Here is a 23,350-nt window from a genome sequence, read left to right as displayed (position 1 = left end):
TCCCGCTCCTCCGCACACAAGCGCGACGTTCATTGGTCGTTGTGGCCGGGGTCGGGCCAATCGGCACCTCCCGCTCGCTTCCTGCCCTTGGGCGCCCCCGGGTGGCGCCGCCGCCCGTCCGCACTTGGGCGCCCTCTGGCGGTTCCGCCGCGGAGCTGCGGGATGGGAGGGGCTGGGCGGGGCGGGGCGGGGCCGGGAGGCGGTGGCGGCGGCGGCCGGACGCGACGGGCTGAGCCTCCCCCGCCGCCCCCCGGTGCCTGGGCCGGGGATGGGGAACGTGGAGAGCGCGGACGGGGAGGCGCTGCCCCGGGGCCCGGGAGCGGCGGCGGCCCCGGGGGGGCCCGGATTGCTCGGCCCCGGCAAGATGCCGATGCCGGAGCCCTGCGAGCTGGAGGAGCGCTTCGCCCTGGTGCTGGTGAGAGACCGACCCCCGCCGCGGCCCCGGCCGCCCGCTGCGCCTCTCCGGTTCCCGGTGCGCCCCCCCCGGTGCGCTTCCCCCGTGCTCCGTCCCTGCTACCGCTGCGCCTCCTCTGGGTCCCGCTGCGCTCTCCCCGTCCGTCCCTACCCGGGACCCCTCCCGGTGCGCCCTCCCGGGCCGGACGCGCCCCGCCGCCGCGCTCCCCTCCCGGCGTCCGGCTGCGGGCGGGCGCGCACCGCCGGGGGACGGCACCGGCGCCTGGGGGAGCCGGGAGCGAGCAGGGAGCGCCGGTGCCCGCGGAGCCGGGCAGTGGCCGCGGGGCCGGGGGCAGCCCCGGGGGAAGCCCGTCCCGGGACAACCCCCGGGGGGTGACGCCACTCTCGGTGCCACCGGGACTTTTTGACCCGGTAAAGTCCCATCGAGGTGGCGCACGGGGCTGGGCACGGATCCTCCGTGGGTGTGGGGGTCCTCCGTGGGTGTGGGGCTCCCCGTGGGACTGCCCTGCGCGTTCCCCCGTCTGCTCTCACAGCCGGGGCGGTGGCCTTGCCGCAGCGGTCACCGGCCGAGGCTGCGGTGCCATCCCGTAACCCTCCCGAGCCAAGACCCTGTCCCCACTCCACAACCCCAGTGCCATCGGGGCCACCAATGCCATGGGGCCCCCGTGTCCCACCAGCTCTTGGCTTGCGGCACAGCCCCATGGCCCTCCCACGGTGGGGTGGCCCATCCACGGTGCCGGCATGGCTCTGGCTTTGTTTGGGGGGGGGGGAGGACACCGACTGGGACACCATGGCCGGTGACACCCAGGGCACAGAGCCCCCAGAGCCCGGCACCCCCATCCTGGTGGTGGCTGTAACCAGCAAAAGCCACGTCTGGGCAGGAAATGCCAAGCGTGACCCCGTGGGGCTCTGGGAGCTGGAACTGGGGGGTACTGGGGGGCACGGGCACCCCCAGTGTGGGACTGTCCTGCCGGTGGCGAGTGGCACCCACTGGCGGGGCCATTGCCTGTCCCTGCATCCCACGCAGGGCGGATGCGGCAGCTGGTCCCCATGGGGCCGGTGGCGGGGGGGGATGCATCCTGCCGGCCGATGCCGGGGGGTGGTGGATTTGTGGGTGGTGGCATTGGGGTTCCCCCGGTGCCACCACCCCTAAAATCCATCGCCCCCCCCTCCCTCAGCATCAGTGTCGCCTGGTGCCGTCCCGGCTACTGCCGGGGAGGAAAATATTTCATCATGTGATGGGGCTGCAGCGCCAGCGGCCCCCGAAGGGGCAGGATTGGTCCCCGGGTGTTCCCCAACCCCCCGGTAGCCCCCGGTTCCCGGGGGGGGGGTGTGTGTCTCAGTCCTGGGCCACCCGGGAGGGGGTGGTCCCCGGTGGGGGGCGGTGGCGGAGGAAGTGCCCGACCGGGAGCGGCCCCGCTCCCACCACAAAGGCAGGAAGCCGAGCGGCGGGAACGCCGGCGAGGGCGGTTGCGCTTCAAAGCCCCCCCCGGTGCCCCCCGCCCCTTCCCGGGGCCTCCGTGTGTCTCAGCCCCACCACCTCCGTCCTCATCCTCGGGGTGTCCCCGTAGGCCCTGTGATTTTGCCGTGGGCCACGGTGTCCTGGCCCCATGGGGAGGGAGGCACCATCCCTGTCCCCAAGGCAGTTTTTTTGGGACCCCATCCTGCTGGGGACATCCCTGCTCCCTTGGGACTGTTCCCCCCCCCCCCGGGGGCACACAGCTTCGCCCAGGCTCTGCCCCGGTTTCCTGCGGCTCCGTGGGGCCGGGATGACCAGGGCAGGGATAATTTTAGCTTCCACGGGACGGGTGGAGTGCTGGCACCTCCCGGCTGCGGCGGTGGCCGGATCCTGCTAACGGCACTTCCCAGGAGCTGCCTTGCCGGGGTGGCATCGCCCACTGGGGTGGCATCGCCCACTGGGGTGGCATTGCCCGCCGGGGCAGCCCGTGGCCATTCCCGGTTTCCACTGTGGCACCCCATTTGTGTCCTTGGTGATACCGGTGCCGCGGGCCGCATCCTGCACCAGCGGTCCCCGGGGTCCCCCCTGAAGATGCCCAGCGCCTCGGTGAACCGGGCACCGCTGCCGTGCTTCGCGCCGCGGTCGGGGAGAGGAGGCTGCGGTTTGCCGGCGAGGAAGCGGGTGCCGACAGGAAGGATGCATCGGCGCTGGGAAGACGTGGTGTTGCTGGCAGCTGGCACGTGGCGCTGGTGGCACTGCTGTCCCCGTGCCATCCGTGTGGCCCGCTGCCCACCAGTGCTTCCCAGTGCCAGGGACCATGGCTATGCCATAGGGCCGGGTGTCCTGGGGGGGACACCCTGGCTGTGCCGTGGGACTGGGTGCCCTCGGGGGGGGGGCAGCATCCCAGTGTCACCCAGGGTGACACCCCGCTATCTGCCCCCAGAGCTCTATGAACCTGCCCCCGGACAAAGCCCGGCTCCTGCGCCAGTATGACAACGAGAAGAAGTGGGACCTCATCTGTGACCAGGTTGGGGGGCTTGGGGCACCATGGGGGGGGGTGGGGGTGTGTCTGGTGGTGGTGGGCTGTGCCACCATGCCGGTGTCACCAACACCCCCCCCCCCCATCCCCTCCCAGGAGCGGTTCCAGGTGAAGAGCCCCCCCCACGCCTACATCCAGAAACTGCGCAGCTTCCTGGAGCCGGGTGTCACTCGGAAGGTGAGGGGCTGGGGGGGGGGTTGGGTGGTTGGGTGGGGGAGGGGGGGTTAGGAGAGCTGGGAGGGCCGAGGCGGGGGGGGGGGGAGACACGGCTCAGCATCGCTCTGCCCCCAGAAGTTCAGGAGGAGGGTGCAGGAGTCCACCAAAGTGCTGCGCGAGCTGGAGATCAGCCTGAGGACGAACCACATCGGGTGAGCACAGGGTCCTGGGGTGGGGTGGGGTGGGGTGGGGGTCCTTGAGGGGGGGGGGGGGGGGTGTTGTGGGGTCTCGGCGGTCCCGGGACTGGCCCTGATGCAGCTGCAGGGGAAGTCAGAGGTGCTGCAGGAACTTGGCCAGTTCCTGCCCCGGTCGTGCCGTGGGCCAGGGCTGCTGGCCGGCAGGTCCCGGGGGCGGATGCCGCGGGGCGGATGGGCCGGCGATGACGCCCTGCATGGCCGGATCCTACCTGGCTCCTCCCGGCACCGGAGGGCTCAGCACTGGCCCCGAGCTGGTGGCACCCCGACCCCGCACCGGTGGCTTGTCCCTCCGGCACTTGGGGGGCGGATGCACCGGAGCCGCACAAAGGTGGCCGGAGGGACCGTGGGGTGTTACTGGGGATGGTGGGGATGTCACTGGTGGGTGGCCGGCGGCGTGGTGGTACCCGCGTGCTCGGGATGGCTCGTGCACGTGCCGGGCTGTGCCCCGCCGCCGGCCCCGCCATTCAGCTCTTCCCCAACCGCGGCCCGAAAATAGCAGCAGCCGGAGACAGGAAACGGGCCGGGGCGAGGGGCTGGCGGCGGCAGGAAAGGGGTGGCCGTGGCCCCCCATGCCCCCCCCCCCCCCGTCTCCCGCTGCTGCCTGACTCGCCGCCCCCAGCCGCAGGGGCACGGGCAGGACTGGGGACCCCCGGGCTGTGCAACCCCCCCCCCACCCCCACCCCCCCCGTGCACATGCACATCCCATACACACACACACACACACACACACACACACGCACGCTATGTGCCACCCCCCCCCCCCATGCATTCCCCCCCCCCCATCCCCAGGCACATCTCGGCCAGGCTCCTTGCCCCGCACAGCACCTCGTACATGCACCCTAACGCCCTCCCAAGGGGACAGGGCACCCCCAACCCCCCTCCCACGGGGTGCCCAGGGATGGGGATGGGGGGCACAGCCCCAGCACCCACCTCCGCTTCCCGCCTTGCACCCGGGGCCGAGCCCTCCCTGCCCTGCAGCCGGCAGATAAAGCCGTACCGGCGCTGGCACCGGTGATAACAGAGATGCTGCAACCGCCACTGGAGCCCCAAGAACCCCCCACTGCCCCCTCCCCGTTCCCGCGCTGGGCTGGGGGTCCCCATGGTGCGGGGAATTGTACCGGGGGGGTGGTGGGGGGGAGGGGGTGTCCCCCGCTCCTGCGGGCTCCGATGGGTGCCTGGTGCTGTAGGTGGGTGCGTGAGTTCCTCAACGATGAGAACAAGGGGCTGGACGTGCTGGTGAACTACCTGTCCTTCGCCCAGTGCGCCGTCATGTGAGTAGGGTGGTGGGGTCCCGGGGGTGCAGGGGGTCCCCTGGGTGCTGGGGGACCTGGGATGGGGAGGGTCCCGGTACCCCGGGGCAGTTCCCTGCTGCAGGTGGCTGATACCGCACGGTCCCTTATCGGCACCGGGGCAGCTCAGCCAGCACCCGGGGACCCGCCTGCCATGGGGTCCCAAGGGATATGGGATGCTCAGCCCCCTCCTGCCCGCCCGGGCTGGGGACGGGGGTCCCGGGACCACCCGCTCTCCTCTCCCTGCCCCACCGCTGCCCGGCCGCCACCCGCTTCAGCGCTTGCCGCGGTGGCTGTGTCGCTCCGTTGCCGAAGCTGTGTGCTTTCCCCCCCCCCCTCTCCGTGCCGCACGCGTGTCCCACCCAGGTTGGATTTTGAGGGCCTGGAAGGCGGCGAGGACGGCGCGCTGGAGAAGCTGCGCGCCTGGAGCAGGTCCATCGAGGATCTGCAGCACCCCAGCGCCCTGCCCGCCCCCTTCGCCAGCAGCCTTGCCCGCTCTGCGCGCCAGACCGCCCTACGGTACGTACCCGCCGCGCCGGTCAGCTTGCCGGGGTACGTCCCGCTCTGCCCGCGCTGGCTGGCCATGGCACTGCTGCTTGCTGCGCGCCATGCACTGTCCTGGCTGCGGTGCGTGCCGTGCCATGGTGCCCTGTGCCATGCACCATCCTGCCTGTGGTGCGTGCTGTGTGCCCACTGCCATGCGGTGCGTGCTGTGCCATGCACCATCCTGCCACGGTGTGTGCTGTGCCATGGTGCCCTGTGCCATGCACTGTCCTGCCACGGTGTGTGCCATGCCATGGTGCCCTGTGCCATGCACCATCCTGCCACGGTGTGTGCCGTGCCATAGTGCCCCGTGCCATGCACTGTCCTGGCTGCGGTGCGTGCCGTGCCATGGTGCCCAGTGCCATGCACCATCCTGCCTGTGGTGCGTGCTGTGTGCCCACTGCCATGCGGTGCGTGCTGTGCCATGCACCATCCTGCCACGGTGTGTGCCGTGCCATGGTGCCCTGTGCCATGCACTGTCCTGGCTGCGGTGTGTTCTGTGCCATGGTGCCCTGTGCCATGCACCATCCTGCCACGGTGTGTGCCGTGCCATGGTGCTCTGTGCCATGCACTGTCCTGCAACGGTGTGTGCCGTGCCAGAGTGCCCTGTGCCATGCACTGTCCTGGCTGTGGTGTGTGCCGTGCCATGGTGCCCTGTGCCATGCACCATCCTGCCTGTGGTGCGTGCTGTGTGCCCACTGCCATGCGGTGCGTGCTATGCCATGCACCATCCTGCCACGGTGTGTGCTGTGCCATGGTGCCCTGTGCCATGCACAATCCTGCCACGGTGTGTGCCATGCCATGGTGCCCTGTGCCATGCACCATCCTGCCACGGTGTGTGCCGTGCCATGGTGCCCTGTGCCATGCACCATCCTGCCACGGTGTGTGCCGTGCCATAGTGCCCCGTGCCATGCACTGTCCTGGCTGCGGTGCGTGCCGTGCCATGGTGCCCTGTGCCATGCACCATCCTGCCACGGTGTGTGCCGTGCCATGGTGCCCTGTGCCATGCACCATCCTGCCTGTGGTGCGTGCTGTGTGCCCACTGCCATGCGGTGCGTGCTATGCCATGCACCATCCTGCCACGGTGTGTGCCATGCCATGGTGCCCTGTGCCATGCACTGTCCTGCCATGGTGTGTTCTGTGCCATGGTGACCTGTGCCATGCACCATCCTGCCACGGTGTGTGCCATGCCATGGTGCCCTGTGCCATGCACAATCCTGCCATGGTGTGTGCCGTGCCATGGTGCTCTGTGCCATGCACTGTCCTGGCTGCGGTGTGTTCTGTGCCATGGTGCCCTGTGCCATGCACCATCCTGCCACGGTGTGTGCCATGCCATGGTGCCCTGTGCCATGCACAATCCTGCCATGGTGTGTGCTGTGCCATGGTGCCCTGTGCCATGCACCATCCTGCCACGGTGTGTGCCGTGCCATGGTGCCCTGTGCCATGCACAATCCTGCCATGGAGTGTGCTGTGCCATGGTGCCCTGTGCCAGTGCACAATCCTGCTGTGGTGTGTGCCATACCATGCACCATGGTGCAGATGGTGCAGATGGTGCTGTGCACCATCCTGCCCTGCAGTGTGTGTCGTGCACCATCGCGTGCATGGTACATGCCATGTCCTGCGTGCTGGCTGCGCCGTGGTGTCCTCCGTGCGTCGGGCTGTGCTTTGCCCGCGGTGTGGCTGTGCCGTGTGGCGCGTGCCAGGCGTGCCGCATCCTGCGCTGCCTTGCGTGCCGCCTTCTGTCCTGCCGGCCGTGCGCACCGTCCCCTTCCCACCCGCGGCAGCTCGGTGCTGCCATCCCCATCCTGCCCACGCCGCCTGCCCGTCCCTCTGCCTGCCGCGGCCGCGCTGCCTCCGCTCGCCCTCGCCCTGGCTCTGCCCCCGCGCCCCGGGGTAACGCGCCCCATCTCTGCTTCCAGGGCCGGGCTCCCCCCTCTCTGGCTGCGCTCTCTCTCTCTCTTCTCCGTGCCCGCCTCGCCGCTCGCCCGCCGGGTAAGTACCGGCTGCCCGGGGCGGCCCGGCACTCGCGGCGGCTTCGCTCCGCGTCTCCGCCAGCCTCTGTCCCTCTCGCCCTCCGGTCGCTTCTCTCTGCCTCTGCCCCTCTGAAAGCTCTGCTGTCCCCATTGTCGTCCCCATCGTGGTCCCGCGGGGCTGGTTCCCGCCTGGGCGAGCGCTGGCAGTGCAGCACCGGTGGTGCAGGGGTCCCGCTCACCAGTGCCCCGTGTCCCCCCCAGCTACGGCACGCTGCCCAGCCGCAGGGCGCTGAAGAACTCGCGCCTGGTGAGCCAGAAGGACGACGTCCACCTCTGCATCATGTGTCTCCGGGCCATCATGAACTACCAGGTACCACCGCCCTGCAAGGAGGGGGGGGGGACGGGACACACTGATGCCACTGCTGCCGTCACACTGGCGCTGCTAATGCCGTCCCCGCTCTGTCCCCACAGTACGGCTTCAACCTGGTCATGTCCCATCCTCACGCCGTCAACGAGATTGCCCTGAGCCTCAATAACAAGAACCCGAGGTAAGGGGGGGTCTGGCAGGAGGGGAGGGGGGGGGTCCCCAGAGCCGGCCGGGCGTGACGATGCTCTGCCCTAGGACGAAGGCACTGGTGTTGGAGCTGCTGGCAGCCGTCTGCCTGGTGAGGGGCGGCCACGAGATCATCCTCGCTGCCTTCGACAACTTCAAGGAGGTACAGGGGGAGCGGGGGGGGCAGCAGGAGCGGGCTGGCACTGGGGGCAGCTGGATCAGGCTGGCGTCGGGGACCAGGACCCAGGGAACGGAGGAACTGGGAACACCGGGACCGGGATAGAGGGACTGGGGGGTGCAGGAGCAGGCTGAGATGGTGGCACTGGTAGGGGCAGCAGGATCAGGTTGTGATGGAGGGACTGAGGGGGGCAGGACCAGGAGGGACTGGGGACAGCAGGATCAGGTTGGGATTGGGGACCAGGACCCAGGGAACGGAGGAACTGGGAACAGCAAGACCAGGCTGGAATGGGGAGTCTGGAGTGCAGGGGATGGGGGCGATCGGGGAGGATGAGGCCAAACTGGGACAGGGACTCTGAGTGCACCAGGACCAGACTGGGATTAGGGGACTGGAGCCCAGGCAATGGGGGGCCAGTGGCTGTGAGGGGGTCGGGGGTGGGGGGCAAGCCGGGTTAACCCCACGTCGGCTGCTTGCTCAGGTCTGCAAGGAGAAGCACCGCTTCGAGCGGCTGATGGACTACTTCCGCAACGAGGACAGCAGCATTGACTTCATGGTGGGATACCTGGTTGTGGGCGAGGGGGAGAGTCTTCGGGACATCAGGGGGTGCTGGGGGAGCTCCTGGTGACCCCAGCCCTGCCCGCAGGTCGCCTGCATGCAGTTCATCAACATCGTGGTGCACTCGGTGGAGGACATGAACTTCCGTGTCCATCTCCAGTACGAGTTCACCAAGCTGGGGCTGGAGGAGTTCCTGCAGGTACGGGGGATCGGGGCCCGGGGTGGGGGTGGGGGGCACGCTGAGGAGTCCCCCCTGTCCCTGACGCCGCCCCGATGCCCACAGAAGTCGAGGCACACGGAGAGCGAGAAGCTGCAGGTGCAGATCCAGGCGTACCTGGACAACGTCTTCGACGTGGGGGGGCTGCTGGAGGATGCTGAGACCAAGAACGTGGCCCTGGAGAAGGTGGAGGAGCTGGAGGAGCATCTGTCCCACGTACGTGAGTGCAGGAGACACGGGATGCTCCTCACCGGGTCCTGGGTTATCCCCTCCCGGGGTCTGGCTTTGCCCCCAGGGAAGTTAGTGGTGATACTGGAGCGGGGGGGTCCAGAGTCGGTGTCACAGCCGTATCCCCACCCACAGCTGACGGAGAAGCTGCTGGACCTGGAGAATGAGAACATGATGCGGGTGGCAGAGCTGGAGAAGCAGCTGCTGCAGCGGGAGAAGGAGCTGGAGGTGGTGAAGGTGTGTGTGTGGGGGGTGGCCATGGGGGCCGTGGGGAGTGGGGCAGGGTCCCTTGTCCCCCCTGACCTGACGCTTGGCCGTCCCCAGGAGACCTACGAGCACACGAGCCACCAGGTTCACACGCTGCGGCGGATGATCAAGGAGAAGGACGAGGCTTTCCGCCGGCGCTACGGTTCCGAGCCGCCCCCCGTGCCGGGCGGCGAGCCCCCTCCCCAGCCCGAGCCCGAGCCCCCGGAGGAGGCCCTGCGGCTCCCCGTCCTGCCCCCCGTAGAGGCTGCACCTCCACCCCCCCCCCCACCGCCCCCTCTGCCGCCCCCCGCGCCCCCGCTCCCAGGTGAGGATGCAGCATCCCCAAAACTGGGGCATCCCGGAGCTGGGCTCCCCAGGCCGTCCCCGGGAAGGGCTGGGGCTCCAAAACCGGGGTGTCCCTGGCGCTGGGACGCTCCCGAGGCTTGGGGGGGGGGGGGGGGCGTTGTCCCCAAAGCGGGGCCATCCCCGCTAGGGCACGGTCTCAGCCTCTCCGTTCTCCGCAGGCAAGTGCCCCCCAGCCCCACCACTGCCTGGGGCTTCGCCCTCCATCGCCCTCACCGTGGGGCTCTCGGGTAGGTGGGGAGGGTGCGGGGACCGTGGGGACAGGGGACAGTGCAGGGAGCATGGGGACAGGGATGGCATGGGGACGGGGCCAGGGAGGGTGCAGGGACTATGGGGATGGGGACGGGGGGGGTGCGGGGGTACCATGGGGATGGGGACATGGAGGGTGATAGGACTGTGGGGATAGGGACAGAGAGGGTGTGGGGACCATGGGGACAAGGAGGGCATGGGGTCTATGGAGATGGGGACAGGGAGGGTGCGGGGCCCGTGGGGATGGGGACAGTGCAGGGAGCATGGGGACAGGGATGGCATGGGGACGGGGCCAGGGAGGGTGCAGGGACCATGGGGATGGGGACAGGGGGGGGTGCGGGGGTCATGGGGACCATGAGGATGGGGACGGGGGGGGGGCAGGGGTACCATGGGGACGGGGACATGGAGGGTGATAGGACTGTGGGGATAGGGACAGAGAGGGTGTGGGGACCATGGGGACGGGGAGGGCATGGGGTCTATGGAGATGGGGACAGGGAGGGTGCGGGGCCCGTGGGGATGGGGACAGTGCAGGGAGCATGGGGACAGGTACAAGGAGGGTGTGGGGATTGTGGGGATGGGGACAGAGAGGGTGCAGGTACCATGGGGACGGGGACAGGGATGGTGCAGGGACAGGACAGTGCAGGGAGCGTGGGGACAGGGAGGGCATAAGGATGGTGGGGATGGGGACAGAGAGGGTGTGGGGACCATGGGGACAGGAAGGGCATGGGGTCCCTTGGGACAGGGAGGGTGTGGAAACCATGGGGACGGGGATGGGGATGAGGAGGGTGCAGGGACAGGACAGTGCAGGGAGCATGGGGACAGGGAGGGCACAAGGATCGTGGGAAATGGGGACAGGGAGGTTGTGGTGACAGGGGACAGAGAAAGGGGGAGGGTTGCAGGCACCAGGGGGTTGGGGTTGCAGTGGCCCAGGGACGGGTGCAAGGACCACGTGGCACGGGGATGGGGTGCCCCAGGGGATGGCGACAGCTTGGGGCTGCTGCAGCAGGCTCGGGCGGCTCGGGGTGGGCACAGGATGTGTCCCCTTGCCCCAGCGGGGGGCTGAGCCGGCTCCTGCCCCGCTGGCAGCCATCCGGATCAAGAAACCCATCAAGACCAAGTTCCGACTGCCCGTCTTCAACTGGACGGCGCTGAAGCCCAACCAGATCAGTGGGACGGTGTTCAGCGAGCTGGACGACGAGCGGGTGCTGGAGGTGAGGCCGGCACCCGGCTTGAGCGGCTGGGTGGGTGCCGCCGGCGCTGCCGCCGGCTCTGATCCCCCCCCCCCCCCTTCCTCCCCGTGCCTCCTCCCACCAGGACCTCGACCTGGAGCGCTTCGAGGAACTCTTCAAGACCAAGGCGCAGGGTCCGTCCCTCGACCTCGTCTGCGCCAAGAACAAGGCGTCGCAGAAGGCGGCCAGTAAGGTGACGCTGCTGGAAGCCAACCGGGCCAAGAACCTGGCCATCACCCTGCGCAAAGCGGGCCGCAGCGCCGAGGAGATCTGCAGGGCCATCCACACGTAGGTGTCCCCACGCTGGAGGGCCGGCTGGGGGGCAGGGGGGGGTGGGTGGGTGTCCCCGGCAGGGTGCAGGGGTGCTGGTGGGGGTGCAAAGGGGTTAAGTGAGGTGCAGGGGGGGGTGTGGGGCTGCAGAGGGTCAGGCAGGATGAATGGGGGCTGGCTGGGGTGCGGGGGGGGTGTTTGGGGTGCAATGGGTGCAGGGGGGGCTGGTTGGGGGGAGGGGTACCCAGGGAGGGTGCAGGGGAGGCTGGTTGGGGTGCAATGGGTCTGGGAAGGGTGCAGGGGGGTTGTTTGGGGTGCAATGGGTCCAGGCAGGATGGGGGGGGGATGTTTGGGGTGCAATGGGTGCAGGGGGGCTGGTTGGGGGTAGGGGTACCCAGGGAGGGTGCAGGGGGTGTGTTTGGGGTGCAATGGGTGCAGGGGGGGCTGGTTGGGAGGAGGGGTACCCAGGGAGGGTGCGGGGGGGGTGTTTTCGGTGCAATGGGTCCGGGCAGGGTGCAGCGGGGGTGTTTGGGGGGAAGGGTACCCAGGCAGGGTGCAGGGGGGGTGTTTGGGGTGCAATGGGTGCAGGGGGGGCTAGTTGGGGGAGGGGTACCCAGGCAGGGTGCTGGGGGGGGGTGTTTGGGGTGCAATGGGTCCGGGCAGGGTGCAGGGGGGGGATGTTTGGGGTGCAATGGGTGCAGGGGGGGCTGGTTGGGGTGTAATGGGTCTGGGAAGGGTGCAGGGGGGTTGTTTGGGGTGCAATGGGTCCAGGCAGGATGGGGGGGGGATGTTTGGGGTGCAGTGGGTGCAGAGGGCGCTGGTTGGGGGGAGGGGTACCCAGGCAGGGTACCGGGGGGGGTGTTTGGGGTGCAATGGGTGCAGGGGGGGCTGGTTGGGGGGAGGGGTACCCAGGCAGGGTGCAGGGGGGGCTGGTTTGGGTGCAATGGGTCCAGGCAGGATGGGGGGGGGATGTTTGGGGTGCAATGGGTGCAGGGGGGGCTGGTTGGGGAGAGGGGTACCCAGGCAGGGTGCAGGGGGGTGTTTGGGGTGCAATGGGTCCGGGCAGGGTGCAGGGGGGGATGTTTGGGGTGCAATGGGTGCAGGGGGGGCTGGTTGGGGTGTAATGGGTCTGGGAAGGGTGCAGGGGGGTTGTTTGGGGTGCAATGGGTCCAGGCAGGATGGGGGGGGGATGTTTGGGGTGCAGTGGGTGCAGAGGGCGCTGGTTGGGGGGAGGGGTACCCAGGCAGGGTACCGGGGGGGGTGTTTGGGGTGCAATGGGTGCAGGGGGGGCTGGTTGGGGGGAGGGGTACCCAGGCAGGGTGCAGGGGGGGCTGGTTTGGGTGCAATGGGTCCAGGCAGGATGGGGGGGGGATGTTTGGGGTGCAATGGGTGCAGGGGGGGCTGGTTGGGGAGAGGGGTACCCAGGCAGGGTGCAGGGGGGTGTTTGGGGTGCAATGGGTCCGGGCAGGGTGCAGGGGGGGGATGTTTGGGGTGCAATGGGTGCAGGGGGGGCTGGTTGGGAGGAGGGATACCCAGGCAGGGTGCAGTGCAGTGGGGAGCCGGTTGCCGATGGTGCGGGTGCGGGGGCAGGTTCGACCTGGCGACGTTGCCGGTGGATTTCGTGGAGTGCCTGATGCGGTTCCTGCCGACGGAGGCGGAGGTGAAGGCGCTGCGGCAGTATGAGCGGGAGCGCAAAGCGCTGGAGGAGCTGGCGGACGAGGACCGCTTCATGCTGCAGTTCAGCAAGGTGGAGCGGCTGCCCCAGCGCATGGCCATCATGACCTTCCTCGGCAACTTCGCTGAAAACCTCCAGATGTTGACACCGGTACGGAGCCGGGAAGGTGGGGATCGCAACCACCAGGGGTTGCCCAGACCCTGCATCCCAACTGAGCCCCCCTCCCCGTCTTGTCCCCCTGCAGCAGCTCAATGCCATCATTGCGGCCTCGGCCTCCGTCAAGTCTTCCCAGAAGCTGAAGCACATGTTGGAGGTGAGTGCGGTGGGGGGACCAGGGGACGTGGGGACAAGCTGGGCTGGAGTCCTGCTCTCCATCCTCACCATAGGTGGGCAGGGGAGGTCTGAGGGGGGGTGGGGGTTGTGTGTCTGGTTCCTCCCTGACCTCCCCCCCCCCATCTTTGCTGCTTTTCCCCTGCAGATCATCTTGGCGCTGGGCAACTACATGAACAGCAGCAAACGCGGTGCCGTCTATGGCTTCAAACTGCAGAGTTTGGACCTGGTGGGGGCAACCCCCAAAACCCCATCCCAGCTCCCTTGGGGACCGCGTGGGATCCCAGGGCTCCCATCCTCCAACCCTTATACCCTTCCCAACCCTCTCCCCCCACCTCCCCCCCCCCCCCCCCTCCCACCCCAATCGTTTTGCAGCTCCTGGACACCAAATCAACGGACAGAAAGATGACGCTGCTGCATTTCATCGCGCTGACGGTGCGGGAGAAGTACCCCGAGCTGGCGACCTTCTGGCAGGAGCTGCACTTTGTGGAGAAGGCAGCCGCAGGTACCCCCCCCCATCCCTACAACCCCAGCTCAGCCTGTCCCGTCCCCCCCCCCAAGGGCCCGTGGGTCCCCTGACCTGTCCCGTCCCCCCCCTCCATGTCCCCGCAGTCTCCCTGGAGAACGTGTTGCTGGATGTGAAGGAGCTGGGCCGGGGGATGGAGCTGCTGCGGCGGGAGTGCGGGCTGCACGAGAACAGCGTCCTGCGCGCCTTCCTGGCCGCCAGCGAGGGCAAGCTGGAGCGGCTGCAGAAGGACGCGCGGACGGCCGAGGTGAGGGCTGCGGAACGGCTGCGCCTCGCACGGACCATGTCACGCACACCTTGCTTTGCACAGCCCTCCGCCACGCCTTGCTCGGCACGCTCACCTTGCTTGGGCACGCTCCTCGTGCACGCTCGCCTTGCTTGGCACGCTCCTCGTGCATGCCCGCCTTGCTTGGTCACGCTCCTCATGCACGCTCACCTTGCTTGGCACGCTCCTCGTGCACGCCCGCCTTGCTGGGCACGCTCCTCGTGCACGCCCGCCTTGCTTGGCACGCTCCTCGTGCACGCTTGCCTTGCTTGGGCACGCTCATGCACGCTCGCCTTGCTTGGGCACGCTCCTCGTGCACGCCTGCCTTGCTTGGGCACGCTCCTCGTGCACACTCGCCTTGCTTGGCACGCTCCTCGTGCACGCTCGCCTTGCTTGGGCACGCTCATGCACGCTCGCCTTGCTTGGGCACGCTCCTCGTGCACGCTCGCCTTGCTTGGCACGCTCCTCGTGCACGCCCGCCTTGCTTGGTCACGCTCCTCATGCACGCTCGCCTTGCTTGGCACGCTCCTCGTGCACGCTCGCCTTGCTTGGTCACGCTCCTCGTGCACACTTGCCTTGCTTGGGCACGCTCATGCACGCTCGCCTTGCTTGGGCACGCTCCTCGTGCACGCCCGCCTTGCTTGGCACGCTCCTCGTGCATGCTCGCCTTGCTTGGCACGCTCCTCGTGCACACTCGCCTTGCTTGGCACGCTCCTCGTGCACGCCCGCCTTGCTTGGTCACGCTCCTCGTGCACACTTGCCTTGCTTGGCACACTCCTCGTGCACGCTCGCCTTGCTTGGGCACGCTCATGCACGCTCACCTTGCTTGGGCACGCTCCTCGTGCACGCCTGCCTTGCTTGGCACGCTCCTCGTGCATGCTCGCCTTGCTTGGCACGCTCCTCGTGCACGCTTGCCTTGCTTGGCACGCTCCTCGTGCACGCTCGCCTTGCTTGGCACACTCCTCGTGCACGCTCGCCTTGCTTGGGCACGCTCCTCGTGCACGCGTTATCACGCACACCTTAACTTTCCGTGCTCCTCACCTACGCCTGTCTCGCTTTGCATGTCCCTCCCGCAAGTCTCGTTGCGTGTAGTCCTGGTGCGCACTTTGCCCGTTCCTCGTGCCGGGAGCTGCAGGACACGCAGCCCGTCGGTGACAGCCCTGTCCCCTGTCGCAGGACGCCTACAACACCGTGGTGCGGTATTTCGGCGAGAGCCCCAAAACGACCCCCCCGTCCGTCTTCTTCCCGGTCTTTGTGCGGTTCATCCGCTCCTACAAGGTGAGGCAAGGCTGGGAGGGGACACTTTGGGGGGGGGGGGTGTCAGTGACATCAGGGGTGAGGTGATGGCTCCCACCGCCCCCCCCCTTCGCCCCGGCAGGATGCGGAGCAGGAGAATGAGACGCGGAAGAAGCAGGAGGAGGTGATGCGCGAAAAGCTGCTGGCGCAGGAGGCTAAGAAGCAGGAGAAGGTGAGCATGGGTGGGCTTGGGGGGGGGGGGGTGTGGAACAGCACGGAGGGGCCACCTGTGTCCCCAACCTGTGTCCCCTGCGCCTCCATTTGCAGCGGAACAAGTGGCAGCAGCAGGAGCTGATCGCGGAGCTGCGGCGGCGCCAGGCCAAGGACCATCGCCCCGTCTACGAGGGCAAGGACGGCACCATCGAGGACATCATCACCGGTATGGCCCCCGCCGCCCCCCCCCCCGGCCCAGACGCCCGAGTCCCACACGTGTGTGGGGGCTGACGTCTCCCTGTCCCGCCCCATCCCACCCGTGCCCCCCCCCTGCAGCGCTGAAGAGCGTCCCCTTCACGGCCCGCACCGCCAAGCGGGGCTCGCGCTTCTTCTGCGACCCGTCCCACCACGACGAGTCCAGCTGTTAGCCCCCAGGTACCATCTGCATGCCCGGGCCCCCCCCCAAACGCGGGCCCACGTCCCCCCCCTGGCTCCCCCCAGCCCTGCATGTCCCCTCCTGCATGGCCCCTTCCCGCATGCTGTCACCCTGGGGTGCCCAGCACCACCCCCCCCCCAGCCCCTTGGAGCAGAGCGGGGTCCCGGCACTGGATCCCGGTGCAAGGCTGGGTCCCGGCACAGGATTCCGGCACTGGATCCCGGTGCAAGGCTGGGTCCTGGCACAGGATCCCAGCACTGGATCCTGGTGCAAGGCTGGGTCCTGGCACAGGATTCCGGCACTGGATCCCGGTGCAAGGCTGGGTCCTGGCACAGGATCCCAGCACTGGATCCTGGTGCAAGGCTGGGTCCTGGCACAGGATCCCAGCACTGGATCCCGGTGCAAGGCTGGGTCCTGGCACAGGATCCCAGCACTGGATCCTGGTGCAAGGCTGGGTCCTGGCACAGGATTCCGGCACTGGATCCCGGTGCAAGGCTGGGTCCCGGCACAGGATCCCGGCACTGGATCCTGGTGCAAGGCTGGGTCCTGGCACAGGATTCCGGCACTGGATCCCGGTGCAAGGCTGGGTCCCGGCACAGGATCCCGGCACTGGATCCTGGTGCAAGGCTGGGTCCTGGCACAGGATTCCGGCACTGGATCCCGGTGCAAGGCTGGGTCCCGGCACAGGATTCCGGCACTGGATCCCGGCGCAAGGCTGGGTCCCGGCACAGGATCCCGGCACTGGATCCCGGCGCAAGGCTGGGTCCCGGCACAGGATCCCGGCACTGGATCCCGGCGCAAGGCTGGGTCCCGGCACAGGATTCCGGCACTGGATCCCGGTGCAAGGCTGGGTCCCGGCACAGGATTCCGGCACTGGATCCCGGTGCAAGGCTGGGTCCCAGCACAGGATCCCGGCACTGGATCCCGGCGCAAGGCTGGGTCCCGGCACAGGATTCCGGTGTAACGTTTGGGTCCCGGTACAAGGTCTCGGCACCGGATCCTGGCGCACGGCTGGGTTTCTGGCACGGGGTCTTTGCTGCAGTGTGGGGTCCCAGTGCAGCACTGGATCACAGAGCTGGGTTCTGGTGCAACACTGGATTCCCAGTGCAATACTGGATCCCAGCACGGGGTCCCAGTGCACCACTGGATCCCGGTGTGAAGCTGGGTCCCAGCCCGGTGCCTGGAGGACCGGCCCCAAGCTGCCTTGGCCCCACTGGGGTCACCTGGGACCATCCCCCCAGGCCAGGGCAGGGGGTCCCCTGACCCTGTCCCTTCTGTCCCACAGCGCGCAGGTGGATCCGCCTGTAGCCGAGCGAGGGTAAGGACCCCGGATCGGCCCCAGGCGGGTGTCAGGCTGTAGCGGCCGGGCTGCCTCAGTTTCCCCTTCTCACCCCACTCTGCCCCGCAGGTCCAAGGGGAGGTCTCTGTCCTGCCCATGGCACTGCGCAGGGACGTCCCATGCCACCGTCCTCGCCTGGGCTCGCAGGCGGTGACCCCATCCCACCACCCCCACGTGGCGGGGAGGCAGGTGGTGGTGAACGCGGGGCCTGGATACCCCCACTGCCCCCCCCCCCCGCCCCGACTCTGCTGGCAGCAGGGACCAATCCTGCCTCCGGCTGCGGTGGGGATCCAGCGGTGGTGGCTGACCCATGGGGTGCCCCCTCCCCATCAGGGTCCCCGTGGGGGTCACCATCCCAGAGCCACTGTCCTACTGCGGGGACCACCCCCCCACACTCTCCCCCCCCGCGCTCGTCACTTTGACCACTGATGTGAACACTAATTGCCAAAAAAAAAAGGGACCAAAGCCAGGCCGGGGTGGCAGGGGGGGTGGCAGGATGGTGACCCCCCCCCCCCAGCCCCGGACATTCCCCCCCCCCCTCCCCTGTGACTTTTTGTACATGTGAAATATATGGAGTCTTTTACATGGCCACTGCCTGCGTGAGGCGAAGGGGGGGGGGGGGAAGGTGAAAGGGAACCCAGGCATCCAGGGAGCACCCCCCCCTCCCCCTCTCCCCCCCCCATACTGGGGGTCCGTGTCCCAGGGTGGGGGGCACGCATGTGCAGGGACCAGACCCTTAAGCAGGGCTTTGTGGTGGCATTATTAAAACTGCAGGATTAAGGAGGGGTGGGGGGAGGGGGCACTTTGGTGGGGGGTGAGGAGGAAGCCCCCCCCCCCCCCAGCTATCAGGGGTGGGGTTGCCCCAGTTCACCCCACTGCTGGCAGCTGTGGGGGATTGGGAGCAGCTTAGGGCCTGGGGGGGGGGGGGGGGGGGGGGCTACACAAGAGGTGGAGGGGCAGAATGCAGCCCTGGGAGCAACGTGGGGGCAGGATCAGGCCTGAGCATCACCAGAGCAGAGCAAAGGGGGCACGGAGGGGCAGGATGGGTCCATGGGACCCCCTTCCAGCAAGGTTTCGGGGCAGGATACAGCCATTGTATCTCTGCCAGCAGGGTCTGAAGGGATGGGAGGAAGGGGATCACCGCATCCCTAGGGGAAGGGCAGAAAGGGTTCGGGGAGGCAGGATGCGGTCCTGGCATCTCTGCTGTTGGGGTACCAAGGGACTGGGAGGTGCACAGTGCAGCCCCAGACCCCCCACCGGCCGCGCAGTGTTGGCAGGATGCGGTCCCCCACACGGCAAGGCACTCGTCTGGCCTCCCGCCCCCAAGCGCCTGCCCTGCCAGCCCAGGGATTAGCCCTGAAACAGGGAATAAAAGTTTCCCTTAATCCTCTCTGGGGGGGATTACCAGCACTGCCGCGCCCATGGCCGGATCCAGGACTGGCCCCCACAGCAGCTCCGCTGGCCCCGTTGCCTTTTAATCCATCCGTACAAACAGGGGAGGCCACGGCCCCCAGTGCCGTCCCGCTCCGTCCCCCAAAATGCCATCAAAGACGCTGCAGACGAAGATACTGCTGTCCGTCCATCTGTCCGCCGGGCTCAGGCCGGTCCTCAGACCCTCTCGGCAGCCCCCTCGGCCTCACGGGACGGCCGTCGTTCCTGTGCCAGGGCTCCCGCCAGACTCTCTGCCTGCAGCAGCAGGTTGCAGCCGAGGAAGAAGACAGCGAAGGCGACGGCGAGGCAGAGCACCAGAACGATGGCGATTTGGGCGGCCTCGTCCATCCGCACGTCCCCCCAGGCGCTGGCCTGCGCGCTGGCATTCATCTCCTCCTCCTCTTCTTCCCAGGAGCGGAGTGCAGGCGTGCGGAGCGGTGGCGGGTCAGCGACAGACTGGGAGGGTTTAAGTGATGTCAGGGACCGTCTCAGCCGCCCGCACGTTCCCCCTCACTCTGCTGAGAAGATGGTGCCCGGCGGATGCTCCCCCCTGGGCAGGGGAAGCAGCTTTGCCCCCCCTTGGTGCCATGGAGGGGTGCAGAGCCCTGCACGGAAGGGGGATCACCCCTGTCCCCTCCCCTGGGTGGACCTGGGGGGCAGCTGGGGCTGCCCCACTCAGGATATCACTCCCAGGGGGTGGGTAGCACTGCCCCACGGTCCCACTGCCCATCCCTGCCTCTCCCCACTGCGGCCGGTGAGCCCCACGGCACAGGGATGCGGTGGGGTTCCCCAGCTCAGCCTTGGCACCCATTTCCCCTCCATCGCATGGACACCGGCCCCATCAACAGCCATGATGTGACCAGATTCTACGTGAAAGCAGAAATACTTTATTTTTGGCCCAGTGGAGGCAGAGAGTTCATCTCCGGGCCCCGCAGGGAAGCGGCTCAGTCCCAGGGATGTGGGTGCCGCCGAGGGGACACACACGGTGCCAAGGAACAAGGCTGGTGCTGGCCGTGCCGTGCAGAGTTGGAGAGCGGCCGCAGGCAGGGCCGGACAGGGATCGGATGCCACTTTCCCTCCGTGCTGATCCCCAGTGTCACTGCTGGGCCATGAGCCCAGTGCCGAGCCACTGAGGGTGCCGCACGCGCCGACCAGCAGCTCTCGCCCCGAGGACTCACCACCCCTCAGCCAACCTGGGAGCCGCCGAGCCGGTTCTCCAAGATGGGCGAGCGCCCCACGGTGCAAACCAAACCAGCAGCAACCCTCAATTAAGGGCCAGGCCGAGTCCAGCTCCCTGCAGAGGCTTTTTGGAGGCAGAGAGGAGGGATCCAAGCAGAGACGCTGTCCCAGAGAGCCAGGAGCTGTGCTGGAGAGGTGCCACCATGCAGGGTGATCCTGCCTCGGTGGCACCTGGCTCTAGAGAGCCAGCGTGTCCTTGATGAGCCGGCGCATGGTGGTGGTGACTGAGGTGCCCAGGGAGTCCGTGATCTGGTAGGAGATCTTGTACAGGTAGGGCTGCACGTCCTTCAGGCTGGTGTCGAAGACATTGTCCACCTCCGACTGGGTGGGCATCTTGGGCAGGTACTCATGGCGGTTCATCACCTCCACGATGTTGATGATCTTCTCGCAGAGCTTTTCGCCTACCTTCTCCCGGCAGATCTGCCGCTCCTGCTCGTTAGCCAGGTTCACCACGTTCACTTTGATGGTCCAAAGCTCCCAGGGGATGCACTCGTCCGAGAAAGGCCAACGCGACTTCTTCTTCTGGTAGAACTCCAGGGAGATCTGCCCCATCCCATCACTGCCCGAGTTGCGCAGCGCATCCTGCCAAGACAGCACACGGCCCTACTCACGGGGGAACCAGGGACTGACCTTCCCCTTGCAGGCGAGGACAGGGCACAGCCCACAGGTTTTTAAGCTCCCACTTTTGGCCCTGCCAGGTCCCCACAGGGCTCCCTTACCTTGAACTCCCCGACAGCCTTGCGGAGGGCCCGGTCCAGCTCCTCAGAGGAGACGCGGACATAGGCGAAGTCAATGAAGTCGCAGTCCACGTCCTGGGTGCCCACAGTGCCGATGGAGTAGGTGCCCTCCTTCTTGTAGTGGAACTTGCCGGTGCTGCGGTGCAGCAGGACGGTGTGGAGCACCGCCAGCATGGCCTCCTCCACCTGCCGACCCTCCACTGACACCTCCAGCACCTCCGCGCGGCAGTTCATGGTGGGAGTGATGCCGGGGGGGGGCACAATGGCGGGTCCTGCGGGGAAAGAAGGGTGTTGGGGAGGGGTTAGTTGTGCCCCTGCTTGCGTAACAGCCCCTCTACCAACTCCTTTGGGGACGCTGGAGTCCCAATGTGTGCCCTCCCCACCACACAGGGACACAGGTGTCATGGTCTGTCCCCCTCACACCCCACAGGGACACAGGGGTCATGGTTTGTCCCCCTCACACCCCACAGGGACACAGGGGTCATGGTTTGTCCCCCTCACACCCCACAGGGACTCAGGTGTCCCGGTCTGTCCCACTCACACCCCAAAGGGACACAGGTGTCATGGTCTGTCCCACTCACACCCCACAGGGACACAGGTGTCATGGTCTGTCCCCCTCACACCCCACAGGGACACAGGGGTCATGGTTTGTCCCCCTCACACCCCACAGGGACTCAGGTGTCCCGGTCTGTCCCCCTCACACCCCACAGGGACACAGAGGTCATGGTCTGTCCCCCTCACACCCCACAGGGACACAGGCGTCCCGGTGTGCTCCCCCCCCACCTCGCAGAGGCCCAGAGATGCCAGTCCGGGCCTCCCCACACCCCACCGCCCCGCCCCCCCCCACCCCAAGAGCTCCCTTCAGCCTCAAGTACCCCCGATCCCCGATCCCCGACCCCCCTCACCCCCTCCCGCGACCCCGGGCCCCTCCGCGCCGCCACCCGGACCCGCACTCACCGCCCGGCACCGACCATCTGACCGAGGGGAGGGGGGAAGTGGGGCAGCCCACCTACATGGGGGGAGTCGGAACACACCATATACCAAAACGACAGCGCTTCCCAAGGCAGCAGCCGTGTTTCCTCAATCTACACCTTTCTTCCTGTATGCTGCGCCCATCGGTTCCGTATCCGAACGCGGTGCAGACCCGCGGGTGGAATCCCAGTCCCCGTTTCCCCGCTGGCTCCCCCCGCGCCGCCGCCCGGGTGGTTCGTTCTGGGATGGGGCGCCACAGAGCTGGGCCTCCCGCGGCGCAGAGCGGCTCACTTCCTCGGGGCGCTCCCGAGTCCACAGCGCCCCCTGGTCTGGAGGCTCCGGGGCGGTACTGCAGGGGGCTGGGGGTCCGGTGACCCCCGGTGACCCCCGGTAACGCCGCAGTGCCACGGCCCAGGGTAGGGGGACATGGCAACAGGGGACACATGGGGACAGGGGACACAGGACTTGGGCAGGGGACACAGGGACATGGGGGACACCGATATGGGGACATCAGGAAAGCAGGGACACAAGGACAGGGGACCAGGGGGACATGGGAGACACGGGGACATAAGGAAAGGGGGGACATGGGGACATATGGACACAAGGGACAGAGGGACATGGGGATATGGGGACACAAGGCACAGGGACACAGGGGATAGTGGGGACAGGGGGACAGAGGGACAGGGGGATGGATGGACATGGGGACGTGGAGGCCAGAGGGACATGGGAATGGATGGACACGGGGATGGATGGACACGGGGACATGGGGGCACGGGGACACAGGGATTTGGGGCACTGGCATCAGGCCACCCGTGCTGCTGCGGGGACCTGTGTCCTGCTGTAAACAGCAGGGAGGGCTGTGGCCGTGGCATGTCACCGGGTGGAGGGCCGGGCACACGCCGTGACACGTGTGTCTGTGCTGCGCGGCCCCGGGGCAACCAGTGTGGCCAGAGTCAGCCAGGGGGCTATTTTTACCTGGCCCTGCTGGCACCATCATCCCCATCCCTCCTGCAGCAGCCCCTGCCAGCGGGGTGGGGACAGGGACAGGGCTGGGGACAAGGTGGGCACAGGCCAGCCATGCGCCGCGGGGAGGGGACCTGGGACCCACCACCCCGCTCCGACCCGGCTGGTGGCCTCAGAGTGCCGGGAGCCACCCTGCCTGGTGGCTTCGGGATGTGGGTTGGCACCGTGACGGACATTGGGACAGGCAGCTGCTGAGCTGTGGCATGGCATGGCACAGCACGGCCATTCCCGCCCCATGGCATGGCATATCATGGCATGGCACGGCTGTTCCTGCCCCATGGCATAGTATTGCACAGCTGTTCCTGCCCCATGGCATAGTATGGCACAGCCGTTCCTGCCCCATGGCATGGCATATCATGTCAAGGCACGGCCATTCCCACTCCATGGCATATTATTGCACAGCCGTTCCTGCCCCATGGCATGGCATATCGTGCCATGGCACGGCCATTCCCACCCCATGGCATAGTATGGCACAGCCGTTCCTGCCCCATGGCATAGTATGGCACAGCCATTCCCGCCCCATGGCATGACATACCATGTCATGGCACGGCCGTTCCTGCCCCATAGCATAGTATGGCACAGCCATTCCCGCCCAATGGCTTAGTATGACACAGCCGTTCCTGCCCCATGGCATGGCATACCGGGTCATGGCTTGGCCATTCCCACCCCATGGCATAGTATGGCACAGCCATTCCTGCCCCATGGCATAG

At 67.8% G+C, this 23,350-nt stretch overlaps 2 protein-coding genes across 6 annotated transcripts; one reads left to right on the top strand and one right to left on the bottom strand.

The window, feature by feature from the left end:
- The first annotated feature begins 267 nt into the window (after positions 1-267).
- On the top strand, positions 268-17,816 carry FMNL3 (formin like 3). Of its 4 annotated transcripts, XM_082496406.1 has the most exons (28): positions 268-415; positions 2,817-2,900; positions 3,009-3,089; positions 3,204-3,280; positions 4,513-4,596; positions 4,981-5,133; positions 7,392-7,500; positions 7,602-7,678; positions 7,753-7,846; positions 8,340-8,414; positions 8,505-8,615; positions 8,700-8,849; positions 8,997-9,098; positions 9,186-9,432; positions 9,632-9,700; positions 10,806-10,930; positions 11,034-11,236; positions 12,809-13,043; positions 13,138-13,206; positions 13,372-13,452; positions 13,599-13,728; positions 13,836-13,996; positions 15,191-15,292; positions 15,393-15,482; positions 15,578-15,689; positions 15,800-15,898; positions 17,185-17,217; positions 17,308-17,816. In XM_082496406.1, the coding sequence occupies exons 1-26, from the start codon at positions 269-271 to the stop codon at positions 15,889-15,891; spliced, it is 3,060 nt and encodes a 1,019-aa protein (XP_082352532.1). In that variant the 5' UTR covers position 268; the 3' UTR covers positions 15,892-15,898; positions 17,185-17,217; positions 17,308-17,816. The 4 variants fall into 4 exon arrangements, with proteins under 4 accessions (XP_082352532.1, XP_082352534.1, XP_082352533.1 ...); XM_082496408.1 differs by lacking the exon at positions 4,981-5,133 and having other exon boundaries at positions 8,703-8,849; XM_082496407.1 differs by lacking the exon at positions 4,981-5,133.
- Positions 17,817-19,542: 1,726 nt separating this feature from the next.
- On the bottom strand, positions 19,543-21,806 carry ATG101 (autophagy related 101). Of its 2 annotated transcripts, none has more exons than XM_082496352.1 (3): positions 21,687-21,806; positions 20,628-20,917; positions 19,543-20,490 (listed from the first exon to the last, which is right to left on the bottom strand). In XM_082496352.1, exons 2-3 carry the CDS (start codon positions 20,877-20,879, stop codon positions 20,086-20,088), a joined length of 657 nt encoding a protein of 218 aa, XP_082352478.1. In that variant the 5' UTR covers positions 20,880-20,917; positions 21,687-21,806; the 3' UTR covers positions 19,543-20,085. The 2 variants fall into 2 exon arrangements, with proteins under 2 accessions (XP_082352478.1, XP_082352477.1); XM_082496351.1 differs by lacking the exon at positions 21,687-21,806 and adding an exon at positions 21,551-21,581 and having other exon boundaries at positions 19,543-20,511.
- Between the last annotated feature and the right edge of the window lie 1,544 nt (positions 21,807-23,350).

The sequence above is a fragment of the Vanellus vanellus genome (genome assembly GCF_965231255.1).
Source record: "Vanellus vanellus genome assembly, chromosome: 28".
In the NCBI taxonomy this organism is placed as follows: domain Eukaryota; kingdom Metazoa; phylum Chordata; class Aves; order Charadriiformes; family Charadriidae; genus Vanellus; species Vanellus vanellus.
Note: the sequence above shows the minus strand (reverse complement) of the source record. Positions and strands in the feature narration are given on the sequence as shown.

Excerpts from the sequence above, each read along its gene's own strand:
- ATG101 (XM_082496351.1), bottom strand. The coding sequence starts at position 20,879 with ATGAACTGCCGCGCGGAGGTGCTGGAGGTGTCAGTGGAGGGTCGGCAG. Across the intron at positions 20,512-20,627 it reads AGGCTGTCGGGGAGTTCAAG|GGCCGTGTGCTGTCTTGGCA; the intron begins GTAAGGGAGCCC and ends CCCCGTGAGTAG.
- FMNL3 (XM_082496406.1), top strand. The coding sequence starts at position 269 with ATGGGGAACGTGGAGAGCGCGGACGGGGAGGCGCTGCCCCGGGGCCCG. Across the intron at positions 2,901-3,008 it reads GGGACCTCATCTGTGACCAG|GAGCGGTTCCAGGTGAAGAG; the intron begins GTTGGGGGGCTT and ends ATCCCCTCCCAG. Across the intron at positions 8,415-8,504 it reads ACAGCAGCATTGACTTCATG|GTCGCCTGCATGCAGTTCAT; the intron begins GTGGGATACCTG and ends CCCTGCCCGCAG.